Below are 19,045 nucleotides of genomic sequence, written 5' to 3' on the forward strand. Positions count from 1 at the left end.
CATATACTTGACACTAGCTATGTGACCCTGGGCAAGTCACTTAAGCCTTATTGCCCCACAAAACAAAAACAAAAACAAAAACAAAAGTACATATATAGGGGCAGCTAGGTGGCGCAGTGGATAGAGCACCGGCCCTGGATTCAGGAGGACCTGAGTTCAAATCTGACCTCAGACACTTAACACTTACTAGCTGTGTGACCCTGGGCAAGTCACTTAACCCCAATTGCCTCACTAAAAAAAGAAAGAAAGAAAAGAAAAGTACATATATAATACAAAATGCAAGTATATATAATATGGATATATGCATATAAAACATGTAATGCATATGTATATAATATATACCCATATATAACATATAGTTACATGTGTGTGAAATAAATATATATATAATATAGAGTTGAGTACTCACAGATTTTTGAGCAATAAAGTGAAGAGAACTAGGGGGTAGATAAAATTAATCGCATAAATCAAACACAGCTTCATGAAGGAAATAGGATTTTCCAACATTTTCTCACCTTCATTTAGACTATAAACTTTGGAAACATAAAGGTTCTATCTTCTCATTACTGGATAAGTCTCCTAGTGCTTACTTCTACTTGTATATTGTGGAAATTTATTTTGATTTGGGGACCCTACCTTTAGGCTGAGATTAGAAAGCCTTAGGCCCTCAGGGTCTCTTCCCCTCCCCCTCTGCTTCAGCTGAGCCATAAAGCCCCGTGGGCTGTACAAGATGCCAGGTCAGACAGCTGGGGAAAAAAAAGCCCCCAGCTCCCTCCGACCTGAGCGGAGCTATCCGAAAGATCCCGGATAGCCTGTGCTGAGGGACGTGAGGCGGGAGCGCAACCCCCCCACCAGCCGCAGCCCTGGCTAGCGGATTAGCTTGGTGTGTGGGTGCAGGAAGCCCCGAGATTTGAGTGGAGAGAAGAAAAGGTATATATAGACCTGGGAGTTAGATTAGAAGGGAGCTGAGCAGGGGGATGAGACGAACAGTAACGCAGGACTAGGAGCAAGGAGGAAAGGCCGGGACAAGATTAGGGGGGACGGATGAGAGAGGCTGAGAAGAGGTTCGGATGGACAAGAAGAGGTCAAGAGGCAGCTGAGGAGACGGCAAAGATTGGAGACTAGAGATGGGTCTATGAGGATGCAGGAGAAGACAAGAAGGACTAGGAGCAGAGAAAAAAAAGGCCGAAGGGGTGAGAGAGAAACACAAGGGTTCATCGTAAGGAGAGGAAAGTTAGAAGCAGGGGGATTTACAAAGTGAAAGGGGCTCAGAGTTAGAATAAAGGACCTGAACACCCTGAGGCAAGAGGTGGCTAAGGCCCTTATTGTATTCAAGAAGTTCGAAGTGCATCAGGTAGGAAAGAGACAGTGGAAAGAGACCACAGGAAAGCAGTCAGGTTGTACATTTTATTTCCCTGTATTCTTAATTTTAAATAATATCTCATAAATAAACTCTGCTTTGATTATTTAGTTAAGAGGCTTCTTAATATTTTGCTTATCAATTTGTGAGTGGAGCAGTGTGGTGGAACTTTATAAACGGCCCACATTAATAGCAGTCAGATAGCCAAACAGCCAAAAGTCCCCAGATTAGTCATCCACAGTTTAGTCCCCCCAAATTAGACCCAGTCATTTAAAAATATTCTTACATTTTAATGGCGACCACAAAGGGACTTATGGCCCAATTATAATTTCTCTAAACCTATAATTTTTCATAAGTCCAATTATATAAATTTTATTAGATATGCTTATTAATAATTAATTTTTTAACATTATCTAATGTTTTAAAATACTTCTAACTGCTAAAAATTTAGATTTAGCCAAAACTTAATTTTTTATAATTTCCATTCACCAATCCTATTTCTTTCCCTTAAAACTCTGACATAAGCTTAATGCTCTTTCCATACATTACATTAAATATTTAAAATAAATATAAATTAAAATTTTAAAATAAAATTTAAAATATTTTAAATAAATGCCATGTACTTTACTCCCAATCTTCTCTCCCTGCCCCCTATCCCCAGGATAAAAAAATCCCTACTTCTTTCAAACATTTCTTATGAGATACTGTACCAAATTAACTAACCTATTTGCCCTAGAGTCTGCCAATTCAACTTTTAAAAGTGATACCCAGGGGGCAGCTAGGTGGCACAGTGGATAAAGCACCAGCCCTGGATTCAGGAGGACCTGAGTTCAAATCTGGACTCAGACACTTGACACACACTAGCTGTGTGACCTCGGGCAAGTCACTTAACCCCCAATGCCCCACAAAAAAATAAAACAAAAACAAACAAACAAAAACAAACAAACAAACAAACAAAAAACCCAACCACTTCTCTTGGGGCAGCTAGGTGGTGCAGTAGATAGAGCACACAGGCCCTGCATTCAGGAGGACCTGAGTTCAAATCCAGCCTCAGACACTTTATACTTACTAGCTGTGCGACCCTAGGCAAGTCACTTAACCCCTATTGCCTCACAAAAAAAAAAAAAAAGATACCCCAAAGTGAGCATAATGCTTCAGGTATGATTTAGCCAGGGCAGGCAGGCACACATATATAAATACACATACACATATAACACATACAGATATGCATCCCAAGGGATATAGGGATAGAACATTCACATTGATTTTTTTTTGTTTGTTTTTAAGAGGCAGCATCAGGGAGTAGAAAGTGCAGAGCACCCAGAGCTGAGAGGCCTGGGCCCAAGGCCCTAGATTCTGCCATTCAATAGATGTGCAGCCCTTGGGAAGTCACTTAATGTTCCTGGGTCTCAGCCTACTCAGCTATCACTCAGCTATCAAATAGGAAATAATTCCCTAATTCCCGACGGAGTTGCCAGGAAAGAACTTCATAAGGAATAAAAGATGACAGAAATTCTAGATATTAATTAATGGCATTGCACCATTGGCTCATCAAATTTACAGCCAACACCTAGACGTTTTTCACATGCCCTCCTATTGAGGTAGTTTTGTCTCTATCAAAGAACTGTACAACTGAATTACTGGAAGTAAGTGAATTCCTCTACATGCATCCATCCCTATTAAATATCATCTATAAGTTGCATCTCATCTTTCCATAATGTTGAGACCTTTCTGAATCCTGGCTGTGTGTTCCAATTGTACTGTTTATCTATGCTTAGCTTTCTGTCATCTAAATGTTTGGTAAGCATGTTTTCCATGTCACTGATAAAATCTTGGCCAAGAGAAGGTGACAGAGCCCTGGGGCATAGCACATAACACATTCCTCCAGGTTGCCATCAACATTCTTTGCAATATGATCATTCCAAGCAGCTAACTCTATTGCCCTCCAGTCTGTCTTTAAAAATCTTATCGAAAGAGATACCATAGGACTTTGGTCAAATCCTTTTCGAAATCTAAGCATACTAGTTCTAAAGCATTCCATGATCTACTGACCTAATACAAAAAGCAATGAGGTTAGTTTAGCTAAACATTTATTCTTAGTGAACCCAGGGAGATTCCCCTAGTTATCACTGTTTTATGCCTGTTAGATGACACGAATGAATTCCTTTTAACTGGCTACACACTTCACTGTCTAAGTGAGGAATACAAGTCTTAAACCTGTCAGCTCCAAATTCTGAAATGATCACTTCTGCTCCCTAATTCTTTGAGATGCCTGAAAACCCCAAACAAAAGAACTGAGACTTGGTCTTGGAAAGAAGCTTATTAGCCTCTGTCATTCTTCTTCATTGTGCAAGGGGCGACATCTCTGGAAAGAAGCCCACAGTCAGCTGGCCAACAGAGCGGGAAACCAAGAGAAACACAAGGAGTTTCAACATCCCTGGGCAAAGTACCCCATCACCCTGGGTTGAAGACTAGTGTCATTATCTTACAACCAAAAGTCTTTGCCAAGCTCTCCAAAGGACATAATTCCTGGCTCTTTCTCACTGCTCCCACCTATCCACAAGAATGGAGCCAACAAGCAGAGCAAAGGAACAGACCAGGCTGAATAGAGGTGATCACAAAGAATCCTAAAAATTGGGGCTAGATGTTGGCAGATTACTCAACTGGGACACTAGGAGTTCAATGGTGTTATAGTCTTGTTTGTACAGTCAAAACATTTAAAGCATTAAAAAAAAAACTTTGGAAAGGAAGGAAACAAGCATTTGTTAAGCATCTACTAGGTGTCAGGTACAATGCTTAAAAATATTCTATCTTTTGATCTCAAAACAACCCTGTGAGGGAGGTGCTATTTCATCTCCAGTAAATTGAGGAAACTGAGAGAGTGGTTAAATAACTTGCCAAAGATCACACAGCTAGTAAGTATCTGATGTTGGACAGGTCTTCCTGACTTCACATCTAGTGCTCTATCTATTGTGTCACCTAGCTACCTTTTTTTTTTTTAATTAATAAAGTATTTTTTTTCCGTTACATGTACAGATAGTTCTCAGCTTTTGTTTATACAAGCTTTACAATTTCAGATTTTTCTCCCTCCCTCTCCTCCCTCCCCCCTCCCCTAGACAGCAGGTAATCTGATATAGGTTATATATATATATATATACACATAATAACATTAAACATATTTCTGCATTAGTCATGTTATAAAAGAAAAAATCATAGCAATGATGAAAAACCTCAAAATAGAAAAAAAAAACAACAGCATCAAAAACAAAAGAAATAGTATGGTTCATTCAGCATCTATACTCTACAGTTCTTTTTTTTTTGGATTTGGAGATCCTCTTCCATCACAAGTTCCCTGGAACTCTTTTGTGCCATTGCATTGGTGAGAAGAATATAGTCCATCACAGTAGATCAACACTCAATGTTGATGATACTGTGTACAATGCTCTTCTGGTTCTGCTCATCTCACTCATCATCATCACCTAGCTACCTTTAAAGAAAATTAAAAAGGTTTAACCTCAAAATCTCCCTAATATTAGGAATGAAATTATTCCAGAAAGAAGCATTTTCATTATCTGTCAAATGTAAAGATTCCTTTTTGTGGTTTTCCAAATTAAAGTGAAACAGACAACTAATTATGGATATTACAGCCCAAAGAACCCTGACATAAGTGATCAGTATTATTATTCTACATTATCAATCATGAGAGCAAACATGAAAGCAGTAGTGAGGAACACCCACTGGTTGCCTAGGGTCTATTTGAAAGATCACATCTGAGGCACTGACACTCAGGATTGACACATGGCATATGTATATCTATAACACGTGCCTTGAATCCCATCAAAAGAGACAGGGGAGGATGCATTCCCATTAATCTGTTGCACGTATTAAGCCAGATGCCACCCCGCCCCAAATAAAACCACACACATCCCCTATTTTCTGTTAAGACAAGACCTTACTCTGCACACTATTTGAGGATCATAAAACAGCAACTGACTTAGAGCAAAGTGCAGCCCTAAAGGCTTTCCTCCAACAAAGTGCCTTCTATGTGAATAGAATGGAATTAGCTGAAATGTGCAGCCACATGGGCCTTCAGATGATCAGTATCAAGAAAGGCACAAAGTAGGGCAAAGGGGTTTCATCACTGCCATGGAGGACATCCATTGCAAAATGTAAATGCCAGAGAGATTCATTCTAGATGGAGAAGTCTACCAGACATTCTGGTTTGGAGATAATATTGTGTCAATTGCCTCAAATCCCAGGCTCCGACAAAAAAACTACATCAGTGAGATCCACAGCACAATCGCTCAAAAGATATTAACTTAAAAGTACACAGAGGAAAAAAACAAATGCCTACAGAATATTCATTGCCCAAGAATATACACATATACATGCACACACATTTCATGCATATATATGGAATATATAAAAATTATAATAAATTCTATATAATATCTATGTTACATGTGTATATATGATATATACAATATGTAGGTACATTACATACAAGAAGCATATGTTATATGTGTGTTATATAATCACATATATCATGTCTCATTCATATATGTGTAAATGTGTGTATCTACACAAACATCTACATATATGTATATTACATGAAATAAATATGACAAGGAAAGCAGATGGTCAATTAATTATATCCAAATTTGAGAAAGAAGACAGTGGGCTTTTCCATTTGGAATAGTGCACAGTGCTTTCAGTAATACAAAACTGTTCCTGAAGAAAGAACGAAATACACACACACACACACACAATCTGTTTTTTAAAACCAGTAGTTTTCCAGGGATGTATATTATGTGACTATAAATCACAGGATACCACAATCTCTGAAGAATCAAAATTGCAGGGTAAACCAAAATGTTAGTGTAAAGATGAATGAGAGCAAAAAGTAGGCTGAATAATATTACCAATGATGGCTTGCATGCAAAAAAAAAAAAAAAAAGCATAAAAAGTTATTTAGAAGGGGCAGCGGATAGAGCACTGGCCCTGGATTCAGGAAGACCTGAGTTCAAATCCAGCCTCAGACACTTAACACTTACTAGCTGTATGACCCTGGGCAAGTCACTTAACCCCAATTGCCTCACCCCCCCAAAAAAAGTCATTTAGAAAATGTGATTGGAAAAGAAAATTCACCAATAAGATACAGATAAAAAGTATAACAAATGGCTAACCCAAGTGCTGTACCAAGTACCCAGAAAATGCTAAGACTTTGAGGAAGCCCTCTACACATTGGTTAATTCTATTATGGAAAATTATGAGCCATGCAGGGTTCTTGTAATAATCTCTGCTACCAGGGAAGCTAAGGTTAGTGGCTCACGTGAGCTCAGGAGTTCTGAGCTGCAGTGGCCTAAGAAAATTAGACATCCAAATCCATCACCAATATGGTGAGCCCCAGGGAGCAAGCAGGATTGCCTATGGAAAGGCAAGCCTACCCAGGTTGAAAATGGAGCAAGAGCTTCTCAGCATACAATGATGATCCAAGACAATTAAAAAGAACACATGAAGGAAAATGCTCTCTCCACATCCAGAAAAAATAACTGTGGAATCTGAATGCAGATTGAACCATACTGTTTCTACTTTGGGTTTTTTTTTTCTTTTTCTTTTTTTTAAGTGAGGCAATTGGGGTTAAGTGACTTGCCCAGGGTCACACAGCTATTAACTATTAAGTGTCTGAGGCCGGATTTGAACTCAGGTACTCCTGACTCCAGGGCCGGTGCTCTATCCACTGTGCCACCTAGCTGCCCTTTTTTTTCTTTTTTGAGGTTTTTCTCTGTTGTTTTGATTCTTTCATAACATGGCTAATGTAGAAATACATTTAATGGGATTGTGAATATGTAACCTATATCAGATTGTTTTCTGTCTTGGGGAGAGGGGAGGGAAGGGAGGAAGAAAAATTTGGAACTCAAAATCTTATAAAAACAAATGTTGAAAACTATCTTTATATGTAACTGAAAATAATAAAATGCTTTTAAGATTAAAAAAAAATAAAATAAAACATAGTAGGTGCTCACACAGTAAGCTTACATAGTTGGTGATTCCATAATAAATGCTTATATGTGTAACATTGCAAAAAAGAAAAAAGAAATTAAAAAAAGAAAAAATGGAGCAAGAGGAAGAAGGGAAGGGAAGGAGAGAGGGTCAGGGGAGAAAAGGGGGAAGGGAGAAGGAGGAAGGGAGGGAGGCAAGGAGGGAGGGACGGAAGGGAGAGAGGGAGGGAGGAAGGAAGGAAGGAAGGAGGGAGGGAGGGAGGGAGGGAGGGAGGGAAGGAGGGTTGGTTATGGAAAGACCTGGACAAGAGTCACACATGATAAGAAGGCCTAGGTAGGTTGCAATATACACCTTCGGTCCTAAGCAGCATCCTAATAACCATAAAGAAAACCATCTTGGGATACTCTCCGCCCTCCCCTCCCCCTTCCCCCAAAAGTATAACCCACGTTACCCAAAGAAAACATGAAACGGAAGGAACTGGAATGTTTATTGCAACAAGTTGATGGCTTTGAGAAGCCCAAATTACTTCTGGAACAGTATCCGACCAGGCCCCACATTGCAGCATGTATGCTATATACAATTCATAACACATATGATGACATTGAAAACAAAGTGGTTGGAGATCTAGGATGTGGCTGTGGAATGCTTAGTATTGGAACAGCAATGTTAGGAGCAGGGTTGTGTGTTGGATTTGATATAGATGAAGATGCCTTAGAAATATTTAGTAGAAATGTTGCAGAGTTTGAACTGACAAATATTGACATGATTCAGTGCAATGTGTGTTCTTTATCTGATACAATGTCCAAGTCCTTTGACACTATAATCATGAATCCTCCCTTTGGAACCAAGCATAATAAAGGTATGGATATGTCATTTCTGAAGGTTGCTCTACAGATGGCAAGAGTAGCAGTATATTCCTTACATAAATCTTCAACCCGAGAACATATTCAAAAGAAAGCAGATGAATGGAACATTAAGATGGATGTTATAGCAGAGCTACGATATGACCTACCAGCATCATACAAATTTCATAAGAAAAAAACAGTGGACATTGAAGTGGATTTAATTCGGTTTTCTTTTTAAAGACCCCCAAATGTGAAACAGCTTAAAACTTATTTAAAATTAATAAAAATTTTTGTATCAAAAAAAAAAAAAAAAGAAAACCATCTTGGAGGTACTGCCCATACAGAAAAAAAAAAATCATGAATCCCCTGAATTAACAAAGAATAAGAAAGCAAGTGGGTTTGGATGTTTGGCAAATCCTGCTGATGGCCACCGTGGGAAACCTTCCTTTCACAAGGGACTATCAGAACTGCAAATGTTGACTATTACAACATTTAAGAAAATTTGATTAGAAAATTTATCCTAGCTAAACAACGATGTTCAATGACTAATATCAAAATATGTTTGGCATGATTTCACATTTAAAATCAACATCGGGGGCAGCTAGATGGTGCAGTGGATAGAGCACCGGCCCTGGAGTCAGGAGTACCTGCGTTCAAATCCAGCCTCAGACACTTAACACTTACTAGCTGTGTGACCCTGGGCAAGTCACAACCCCAATTGCCTCACTAAAAAAAAAAAAAAAATTCAACATCAAATTGCTTGCATTTTCAAGGAGAGGGGAGGGATTGGAGGGAGAAAGAAAATTTGGAACCCCAAATTTTAAAAAATGATTGTAAAAAAATTTTTTACAAGTAAGTGGGAAATATTTAATGAAATAAATAAAAATATATAAAAAGCAAAGAGGTTCATTTGATTACATCTATATTGAAAGAAAAAAACATGTTTAGCCTCTTCTCAGAGCCATGAGAACCGAAAGTAAGTTTAATTTCAAATCCCAACTTAATTTTCGTTTCTTGAAAGTTATGTACGGTATGCTAACACAGAGCATTGTGATAAGGAGGAGCAGACACTCTTGCCCAGAATATGTTAATGCAGGGTATCATATTTTGTACAATGTGACTGGTCGACTTGGTACAATCTGATTGGTCAATACTGTACGTAAATAGGAAGATGGTAAATACAGGAATGTGATTGGTTGGGAAGAGATCCTTTGTGTGTATAAATAGTAGTGCGGGTTTTCACCTCAGTGCACTCTCTGCCACATTCAGGAGAGTGGCAACCTTCGCAAAGATATATTAAAGAAGCCTTCAACCACACTCTGCTGCCTCCTTGGATTATTTGAGCTGCAACATTTATTTGAGCTGTTAGCTGTGTTTCTAACATACATAATATGATGTTGAAATAGATAATTGGCAACATTTGTTACTTTGTAAACCTACTGAGGGCAATCAAGAAAACTTTTTAACTTAAATGAGATTTTAAAAATGAATATATACACCATTTAAATGAAAATTATATAACATGGGAGAATTTTATCAGACTCTCCTCTCACTAAATTCATTCAAATCAAGGATGAAATCCAGGTCTACAAGTTTTATTTTTTAAAAGACAGTCCATTAAAAGGAAAGCTGTCTGTAAAATGGTGTGAAAATGTGGGGTGGAGGATAGGGCATATCTGTACATCTATATAGCTGGGAAGCATGCTGGCTTTTTTGAGCCAGAGTTCTTCAAAGGGAGACTGATAAAAGAAGAAACTGACATTTATCATAGTGGATATAAAGAAGAAGCAAATGCATTTGATAATAAAATTTCCTCCTGAAACTTGTTTGGTAGTTTTCTTAAAAAACTGAATACTCTAAATATATCGATTCAAATTCCTCAAATTCATACTCTAATCCTGAGATGAAGTTAATGCATTTGTGAAATAATTAGAACTATGTTGATCAATGCAATGACCAACCATGACTCTAGAAGAACAACGATGAGGTAAGCTACCTACATTCTGAGAGATGAGGGCCTCAAGATGCAAAATAAAATACATGTTCAAACCAATGCAGGAATTTGTTTTGCTTAACTATGAATATTTGTTACAATGATTTTTCTTTTTTTTCCCACTGGGGCTAGGGGGCTGGTAGAAGAAAGGACAAAAGAAGGTGAATGTGAGGGGTGGGAGAGATGAAAGTGGGAAGGGAAAGAGAGAATGAGTGAAGCTTTTTTTTTTAATTTAATTTTTTTTTATTTAGTGAGGCAATTGGGGTTAAGTGACTTGCCCAGGGTCACACAGCTAGTAAATGTTAAGTGTCTGGGGCAGCTAGGTGGCGCAGTGGATAGAGCACCAGCCCTGGAGTCAGGAGTACCTGAGTTCAAATCTGGCCTCAGACACTTAACACTTACTAGCTGTGTGACCCTGGGCAAGTCACTTAACCCCAACTGCCTCATTAAAAAAAAAAAAAAACTGTTAAGTGTCTGAGGCCAGATTTGAACTCAGGTACTCCTGACTCCAGGGCCGGTGCTCTATCCACTTCTATTACATATTTTAAAAGAAAGGCAAGCTATAAAGAATGTATTCTCAGTTTCATATATAAGCCTCTTCTATTCTACTTTGTATATGGAAATGCTCATTTAGTGTTCATAATTTTAAAATAAAAAATGAAAAACATTAGAGCAATGGATAATAAGTTTACAAAATAGTATTTTATATATTCACTAATTTGAAAAATGCCTATCCTGAAGAAATAGAATAAACACCTCTTTATTAGTCATTTGACTCATCTACAAAAGAAATTCTCACTTTATTTAAAAAATTTTAATATTTCTGAACATGAATGGCTAAGGAATCCAATGCCATAGACAAATATGATACCTTTGATCTTACTACATCTAAACACATGCCTTGTCATTGTAAGTTGAAATAAGTGTTAGAACATGAAAACCTTATATTTTGGCTATGGGTAAGTAAAGAGCTCTCTGGTTTATCAAGCAAAAGAATACAAATTTGGCTGTTCTTTTTGCTACATGGTATAGCAAACAGAGCACTATACCTGGAGTCAGGAAAATCTAAGTTCAAATCTGGCCTCAGACCTTTCCTAGATTTGTGTCCTTGAGCAAAATCCCTTGACCTGTGTCTGCCCTGGGTTCCTCATCTTTAAAATGAGGATAATAATAGCACCTATTGGGCAGCCAGGTGGTACAGTAGATAAAGCATTGGCCCTGGATTCAGGAGGACCTGAGTTCAAATCTGGCTTTAGACACTTGACACTTACTAGCTGTGTTACCCTGGGCAAGTCACTTAACCCTCATTGCCCTGCCAAAAAAAAAGAAAGGAAAAGAAAAAGAAAAGAAAAGAATAATAGCACCTATTTCCTAGGGTGGTTATGAGGATAAAGGAAATGATATTTGTAAAACATTTTGCAACCCTTAAAGTGTTATATACATGATAATTACTACTATTACTATTATTTGTGTGAAATGTGTTTTTCTGCAGTAGTTGTTATAAAAAATTTCACTCAAATAGTGGTTGAAAAAGAATTATGAGCTACAATTACAGTATCACCAATTAAATGTTCTGAGAAACTTTGTGCCAAAAAAACAAGCCCCAATCATATGATAAATATTATTTGCATAAGGTATAAACATGAACATTGTAAAGAATTTTATCAAAAACTATGTGCATATTATATTATTTTACTATATGCTTATGTGTTATAAAATTATAATAAATTCTTAATTCTATTTTAATAAATTATGAGTTAAGAAAATTATCTGTGAAGTCTGTTTAATGAAAAGGGGGAGGGTAACAACTGTTTTGTGTAAAGAAGAGAGGCAGCACTGGATAAGGTTTAGAAACCAGTGTAGTTGATACTCAATAAATGTTTGCTGAATTAAATTGGGCTCAAGCATGTCTAAGACCAACCACTTTGCTCACTTCTTGTTGTATGCTTTACCAATATTGCTTTTTTATTAAGGAATGACTATAAAAATCACAATTAATTCATTAATTTCCCTCAATTTATCCCTGTTCCTTACTCTATAACATTTCCTCTTCATTTCCAGAGACACGCAGAAGAGAGGTTTTCCTAGAATCCTAGAATGGTTTAGCTGCAGAAGACCTTACAGATTAATCAAAAAGCATTAATTAAGTGGCCACTATTTTCTAGGCACTGGGGATACAAAGACAAAAGTAAGCAGTCCTTGCTCCTGAAGTACTTATATTCTATTTGGGGAGACAACACATACATATATGAGCAAGCATATACAAAATTAATACCAGGCAATTCGGGATAAGGTACTGAGGGAGTGAGGAAAGATTTTATTTAGAAGGTAGCGCCTGAGTTGAGTTTTGAAGGGAACTAGAGATGAAAAGAGACAGAGATAAGAAGGTGGCATATTGCAGGCATGAGGGATAGCCAGCACAAGGACACAACGACAAGAAAACAAGACCAGTTTTGTTAGAATGCAGAGTAGAGGAAGGGGAGTAAAGGGTAATAAGCCTGGAAAAACAGATTCATGTCAGGTTGTGTGGAGATTTAAGTAAAAAATAGAGAAGCTCACATTTGATCATGAACATGATAGGAAGCCACTGGAATTTACTGAGTAGAGGGAATGACACAGTCATACCTGTATTTTAGAAAAATCACTTCAGTAGCTAGCAGAGGATAGTTTGGAAAAGGGAGAGAATTAAGACAGAGACACCAATTATGAGACTACTATAATAACTGTCCAGGAGAGAAGTGAGAAGAGCCTGAATTGGAGTGGCAACCAAGTGAATGAAGAGACAGGACCGACTGGGAGATGTTGGAGGCAGAATCGATATAGAACTGAGGTTGACTCCAAAGTCAAAAACCTAGGAAACTGAAGGGATGAGAGTGTTGTGGTTTGCTATGTGTGTTTGACATGTGTTTATGGGAAGAGAATGCAAAGGACCAGATATCATTTGCCCCAATGGCATGGCTTCCTCCCTTCCCTGAGGAGGGGCCTGTCCCAACCAGATGCCCCTCAGGCTCTTTCCTGTGTCTTTCAAAGAAGATTGCCACCTCTCCTGGTATTGTACCTTAAACCCCAAACTTCACTCAAATTAAATTTGAGACGGCAGGCCATTTTGTATTTGGTTGGTAGGGCTAAAAGAGACTTATACCTAACTGTTGAAAGGGATATAAGGCTCAAAGATGCCCTGGAAAATTCTCTTCCTGCCATTCAATTTGGATATGAAACAAATGGCTCTCTTAGGATTATTATTTGAAATGGATTGTGCCTTTCCATTATAGTAACAGACAATTAAATAAGCTTTTTGCTTTAAAAAAATGCCTCTCTGTTTGAGAGGCATCTTGACACAGTTGATAGAGGGTTTGTTTTAGAGTCAGGAAAACTTGCTCTCAAAACCTGCCTCTGAAACACACCAACTATGGCCATGACCAAGGACATGCCGTTTGACTTCTCAGTGCCCCAGGTGGTCCTGATCCACCTGGGAAGGAGTTTCCACACTGAAAAAGTATTTACACCAATGAAGTCACAGGTTTAGAATAAAACAAAAACTCTAATTTAAGACGGCACTGTGTACTTAGGGGTATCAGGAAATAATATTCTAGCATCTTCCCTCCGTGCTTTACCCCCAATTCATCCTGTTTGTACATAGATGTTTACATGTTGTCAAGTGAGTTCCTTGAGAGCACAGTCTAACAGAGAGTAGGCACTTAAACACTAGTTGACTAACAGTGTCTCAGTTAAGCTTTTAACATCCATATTATCCATAAACCTGACAAGCATACCATTGACATCTTTCATTACTCCTTGATAAAAATGTTATGCAGGATGGGGTCAAGTTATAGAGCCTTGAAGTACTCCACTAGAGACTTTTCTCTAAGCTGTTATCAGATCAGATCACTGGTGACAGCTCTTTGGATGTAGTTGTTCAACAAGTTCCAAATTCATCTAACTGTAAAACTGGTAAATCAAACAGATAATTAAGAAATTTGGGGTGGTCAAAAGTGAAAAATCAAAGTGTATATTTCACTGAAAGAAAAATTAAGCACCAAAAGATCCTTTTAACAGTAATTTCCTTGGGGGCAGGAATGAGTTTGTTTTTGTCTTTTATCTCCCCTGCATGCCCAAGGCCTGGCACATAGTAGGCACTCAAGAAATATTTGTTGAACTAAACACAAGATAGGAGCTAGGATAAAGTAAGGCAAGACAACTTTATTGAAGGGAAATACTGATGATAAGAAGGGGCAGTTGGGAAGGATGGAAAGGGGTCAGGTCTTCTGGGATCCTGAATAGACTGGCCACCCAAACTGGTAAAGCTCAGTGGGTTGTTAGAGGGTTCTTATATGGGTCAAGCAAGTCAGGCATTGCGGAAAGAGAGTGAGGAATCTGGACCTGGTGTACAGGTCATAATTAAGGAGACTGGTGCTGATTCATGCTGTGGGGGAACACCTGGGGAATTAGAGACTGGCTGATATTCAAACTACCAGCCAGAAGGTGACTGCAGACCTTAGTTTAATGGTGACTCAGGGGATCTGAGCAGGGAAGTGAAGCCACTGTAGTCCTTATACCCTAAATCCTGTACAATCCTCTACTCCCTAAAAAAAAGTTTTTTTAAATCCTTACTTTCAAAAGCAGAAAGTGAAAGTGTGATTGATAAAAGCTACAGATCTATTTGCAGTTTAAGAAAAAAGTCAGTTTATATTATGTTAAGATCCCAGTTACTATTTATCCTAGTGAGTGGTTAAAATAAACTGCCCTGAATTTTGCTTCATAAAATAACCTCCTGAGCCTTCCAGTTCATACATGTAAACCAATAGAATGCTGACATCAATTTCACAGCACAACTGTAACATCAATGTGTGTGTGTAGAAAATGAAATAAATAAAAATTAATAATTAATAATTGAATTAATGACAATGTTTGTCCCATAACAAGTGAATTAAAATGTCCATACAACACTTTTTGAGGAAGATTTTGGGGTAGGAAGGTGTAGAATAGGGGACTGGACCTCTGATTTTGCTGGTACAGTGAACTTCCAATAAGGAAATTCTCTTTATTCAGGCAGACCAGCAGCTGCTCTTCAACTTCAGAGGCTTAGAGAGCTGCCTGTGGCATTGAGAGGTCAAGTGACCTGGCCAAGGCCACAAAGCCTGTGTGTTTTAGAGGAAGGACTTGAATCCACCAGGTATTCCGAACTCTAAGACCAACTGTCTATCTACTGCATCCCACTGCCTTTGTAAAGACAGAATTTTTACAACAGTATTTAAAAAAAATAATAAAACCATACCACAATAGAATGGCAAATATTGCAATATGATTATAGAATGTTCAAAAAAAGTTTAAAGGAAGGAGTACACAAAGGAAGCTCAAAAGAAAATCTAATTAAAGATACTGTCTTAGTGGGGGCAAAAGGATAAAATCCACATCATGATGTACTGAGAGTACATATTTGATTATTTATCTAAATAATTTCATATTGTAAAAAAACCCAACTTGATTAGGTTATTCAATAATCTGGGCTTTCTAGATTTAATTATAAGTTCTATTTTTATACAGACAAATATACAAACCAAGTTAATAAAAGCCTGATCTGATAACCCATATGCAGCACAAAACCAAATGATTTCAAAAGGTACTGGGAAAAAGGACTGAATCAGGTACTCTGATAGGATTGTGGTCATTAAAAAGGAGGAAAATATGGCTTTTTTTTTTCAGTGAACATGACTGAAAGCACTAACTAGGGCATGAAGCAAAGAATCCAAATTCAGAGACTTCAAGACCTGATGTCACTTTTTCAAACTACCTTGGCTTGTGAAAATGAATGGGTAAGAGAGTTCTATGGGGTTTTTTCTCTAAGTCACAATTTGTAGTCTTTATTTAGTATCCCAATCACAGCTTCTGAGATTCTGATCCTCTGCCAAGGATTCTGAGATCTACTAAACTGTATTTAGAGCCAGATCTTATGCATTTTTTCAATCAAAAGTTGGGCACACTCTGTTGTCTTGGTCATCTCCCAAGACCCTCAGTCTAGATTACAGACTACGCTCACAATATCATGACATCCATGTTCTCAGGAAACTGACTCACCTAAGGACAACAGGAAATAGGATCTTTTGATATTATTTCTGAATATTTATGGAAGGCAGATGGTGCCAAATACAACTATTACACAAAATTAACGTAAGTACTACATGGTGTTTTAGCATAAAAAATAATGAAAATAAATCCAGTTTCTCAAATGAAATATTAAAGTTTAACTTACCTGTCCACTTTTTCCCAGTTCTAGTTCCACAATAGCAACAGGAGCATTAATTTGGTCGAGGTGTTTTGACTGAGACTTCAAATCTACTCTCCAGTTCATGGCTTTCAGACTGTTTTCCCATCGACTTTGATTGATTAGACTCTCCTTGATTTTTGTCTTGTGGTTTTTCCAGAATTTGGAAATGACTGCTGCTTGATCAGCTGTAATTCCACCTTGCTTTTTGGTTTGAGCAGTCAGGTATGCCTCTAGTTGGTTGGAATCCATGTCTGCTGATGCAATAGACTAGAAAGATATAAGAAGGGGGAAAAAGAAATTAATTCTTTGGCAAACTGGAAAATGATGAAGGTGGTGATGATGATGATCACCACCACCACCACGACCACCACCACCACGTGTACTTAGGGCCAAATTTTTCTCATGACAATCCCATGAGGTAAGTAGTGATGGTATTATTATTCCTACTTTGCATCTGAAGAAACTGAGAAATCAAATGGCTTTCCCACTTTGACAGCAAGTATGTGTTGATTCCTGGCAAAATTGTGTAATTAGACAAATGACTAGAAACATTTAGAAGAGAAAGTAATGATTTCAGGGCCACTAAGACTTCAACAAGAACAGGTCATGTCAAACTAATATCATTTCCATTTTTTGGACAAAACTAGGTAGGAAAGAACACAGATTTTGGTCTTAGAATACAAAAAGGCTTCTATAAACTAAAACACTGGGTTGAATCTAATAAAGAGGAAAAGTTGATTGATTAATCAACAAGCATTTTGTAGCAGGGGAACCTCCGAGTTGATGAACTGATGCACCTCCCATAGAGCTGAACATGCACTCTCTTTGCTGAGGGACATGAACCTTGAAAAGATAAAACAGGAAACTCCTGGCTGATGGGAGGGTTGAAGATGACTAGCAAACATCATCATTTGTTGCTTCATGGGTTGTCACAGCCAAAAAATTTATCACTAATTGGCTAGCCAACTAGTGATGAACCTCTCCATACTTAGCTAGAATTGTCTTAGAAAAGCACAGTTGATCTACTGCTTGTACATGTACTCAAAACCTTTCTAGCATGGTAAAATATTTCAGAGCTTATGTTCCACTAGCATAGCCTTTGAGAACCCAGGGTCAACTCCATTCCACACTGAGGAATCACAGCAGGCTTCTGTGGAGTTTAAGAGTGATAAAAATTACTTTTCTATTTACTACTTCATTTGAGTCTCATAAAGCCAAGATTAAAGAGACATCTGAAAATCAACCTGGAAGGCATGAAGTGCTAGGTCTGTATTCGGGGAGACCTGAGTTCGAATCTTATTAGCTGTGTGATCCTAGGCAAGTCACTTATTGTTTGCCTCAGTTTCTTCATCCATAAAATGGAGATAATAGCATCTACCTTCCAGGGCTGTTATAAGGATCAAATGAGATTATAACTGTTAAGCACTTAGCACAGTGCCTGTCATATAATATATGCTCTATAAATGTTAGCTATTATTAATTCAAGGTCCTGCTAATTCAATAAATATGATATTGTCAGACCTTTCCATATTCATAAAATAATATACTTATACTTGCATGCTAAAATATCTTTGCAAGCTAAGCCTTTTAAACTGCAAAAGATACAACTTTCCCCCTTGGTTATGTGCTTATGTTCTTTAGTCTCTGAGGTAATGATGAGAGGAGAAAAGTGGTCATTGTTAAAATACCCAAGGACAGGACATGTTTGATTCTCTTATGAGAGGAAAGGCACAGGCTTGAAGGACATCAATAAGTTGGTATTTTGTTGGTTCTTTTTGTTTGTTTGTTTGTTCAAAGGTCTGTTTTATAAAAGTGATAAGCAATTTGTCCTTGACTGCACTTGGTGAGTCCTGGAGAGACTTCTTTGCCTAAATCCTACAATTTTTATTAATTTTGCCACTTTATTCTGGGTCCTGTAAGAATCTATCAGTATGGGGCAGCTAGGTGGCGCAGTGGATAGAGCACCGGCCTTGGAGTCAGGAGTACCTGAGTTCAAATCCGACCTAAGACACTTAACACACACTTACTAGCTGTGTGACCCTGGGCAAGTCACTTAACCCCAATTGCCTCACTAAAAAAAAAAAGGAAGAAAAAAAGAATCTATCAGTATGGGGCAGCTAGGTGGCGTAGTGGATAGAGCACTGGCCCTGGAGTCAGGAGGACCTGAGTTCAAATCCGGCCTCAGACACTTAACACTTACTAGCTGTGTGACCCTAAGCAAGTCACTTAATCCCAATTGCCTCACTTGAAAAAAAAAAAAAAAGAATCTATCAGTACTCCCATCTGCAATCTGAATGGACTCCTTTTATCTCTATCTCAGGCTGTACAATTCTCCCACTGAGTTTAACCCTTCTCTAATCCCATCCCTGATCCTCTCCTGAATAGATAGGGAATCAATAAATTTAACAAGTATTTACTTCTACTATATGCAAATTTCTAAAATATGCAAATCACATAGGCACTGGGAATAGTATGAGTCTCATTTGGAACAGATGAACTATCAAAGTAATATTAAAACTTTGAGACTTTTTCCTTACATGAGGTATTTTAGCAGTTTTGTGAAATATCACAAACACTGT

At 37.9% G+C, this 19,045-nt stretch overlaps 2 protein-coding genes across 2 annotated transcripts in view; one reads left to right on the top strand and one right to left on the bottom strand.

The window, feature by feature from the left end:
- The window catches only part of COMMD1 (copper metabolism domain containing 1), a 246,290-nt gene that overhangs the window by 134,028 nt on the left and 93,217 nt on the right, over positions 1-19,045 (bottom strand). The window contains exon 2 of the mRNA XM_043980612.1: positions 16,452-16,733. Within this exon, the coding sequence (XP_043836547.1) occupies positions 16,452-16,733 (282 nt within the window). The remainder of the gene's footprint in view (positions 1-16,451; positions 16,734-19,045) is intronic.
- Positions 7,787-8,463, top strand: LOC122738622 (rRNA N6-adenosine-methyltransferase METTL5). The gene has a single exon (XM_043980611.1). It carries the CDS (start codon positions 7,826-7,828, stop codon positions 8,444-8,446), a length of 621 nt encoding a protein of 206 aa, XP_043836546.1. The 5' UTR covers positions 7,787-7,825; the 3' UTR covers positions 8,447-8,463.

This window comes from Dromiciops gliroides, chromosome 2, assembly GCF_019393635.1.
Source record: "Dromiciops gliroides isolate mDroGli1 chromosome 2, mDroGli1.pri, whole genome shotgun sequence".
Taxonomy (NCBI): Eukaryota; Metazoa; Chordata; class Mammalia; order Microbiotheria; family Microbiotheriidae; genus Dromiciops; species Dromiciops gliroides.

Excerpts from the sequence above, each read along its gene's own strand:
- LOC122738622 (XM_043980611.1), top strand. The coding sequence starts at position 7,826 with ATGAAACGGAAGGAACTGGAATGTTTATTGCAACAAGTTGATGGCTTT.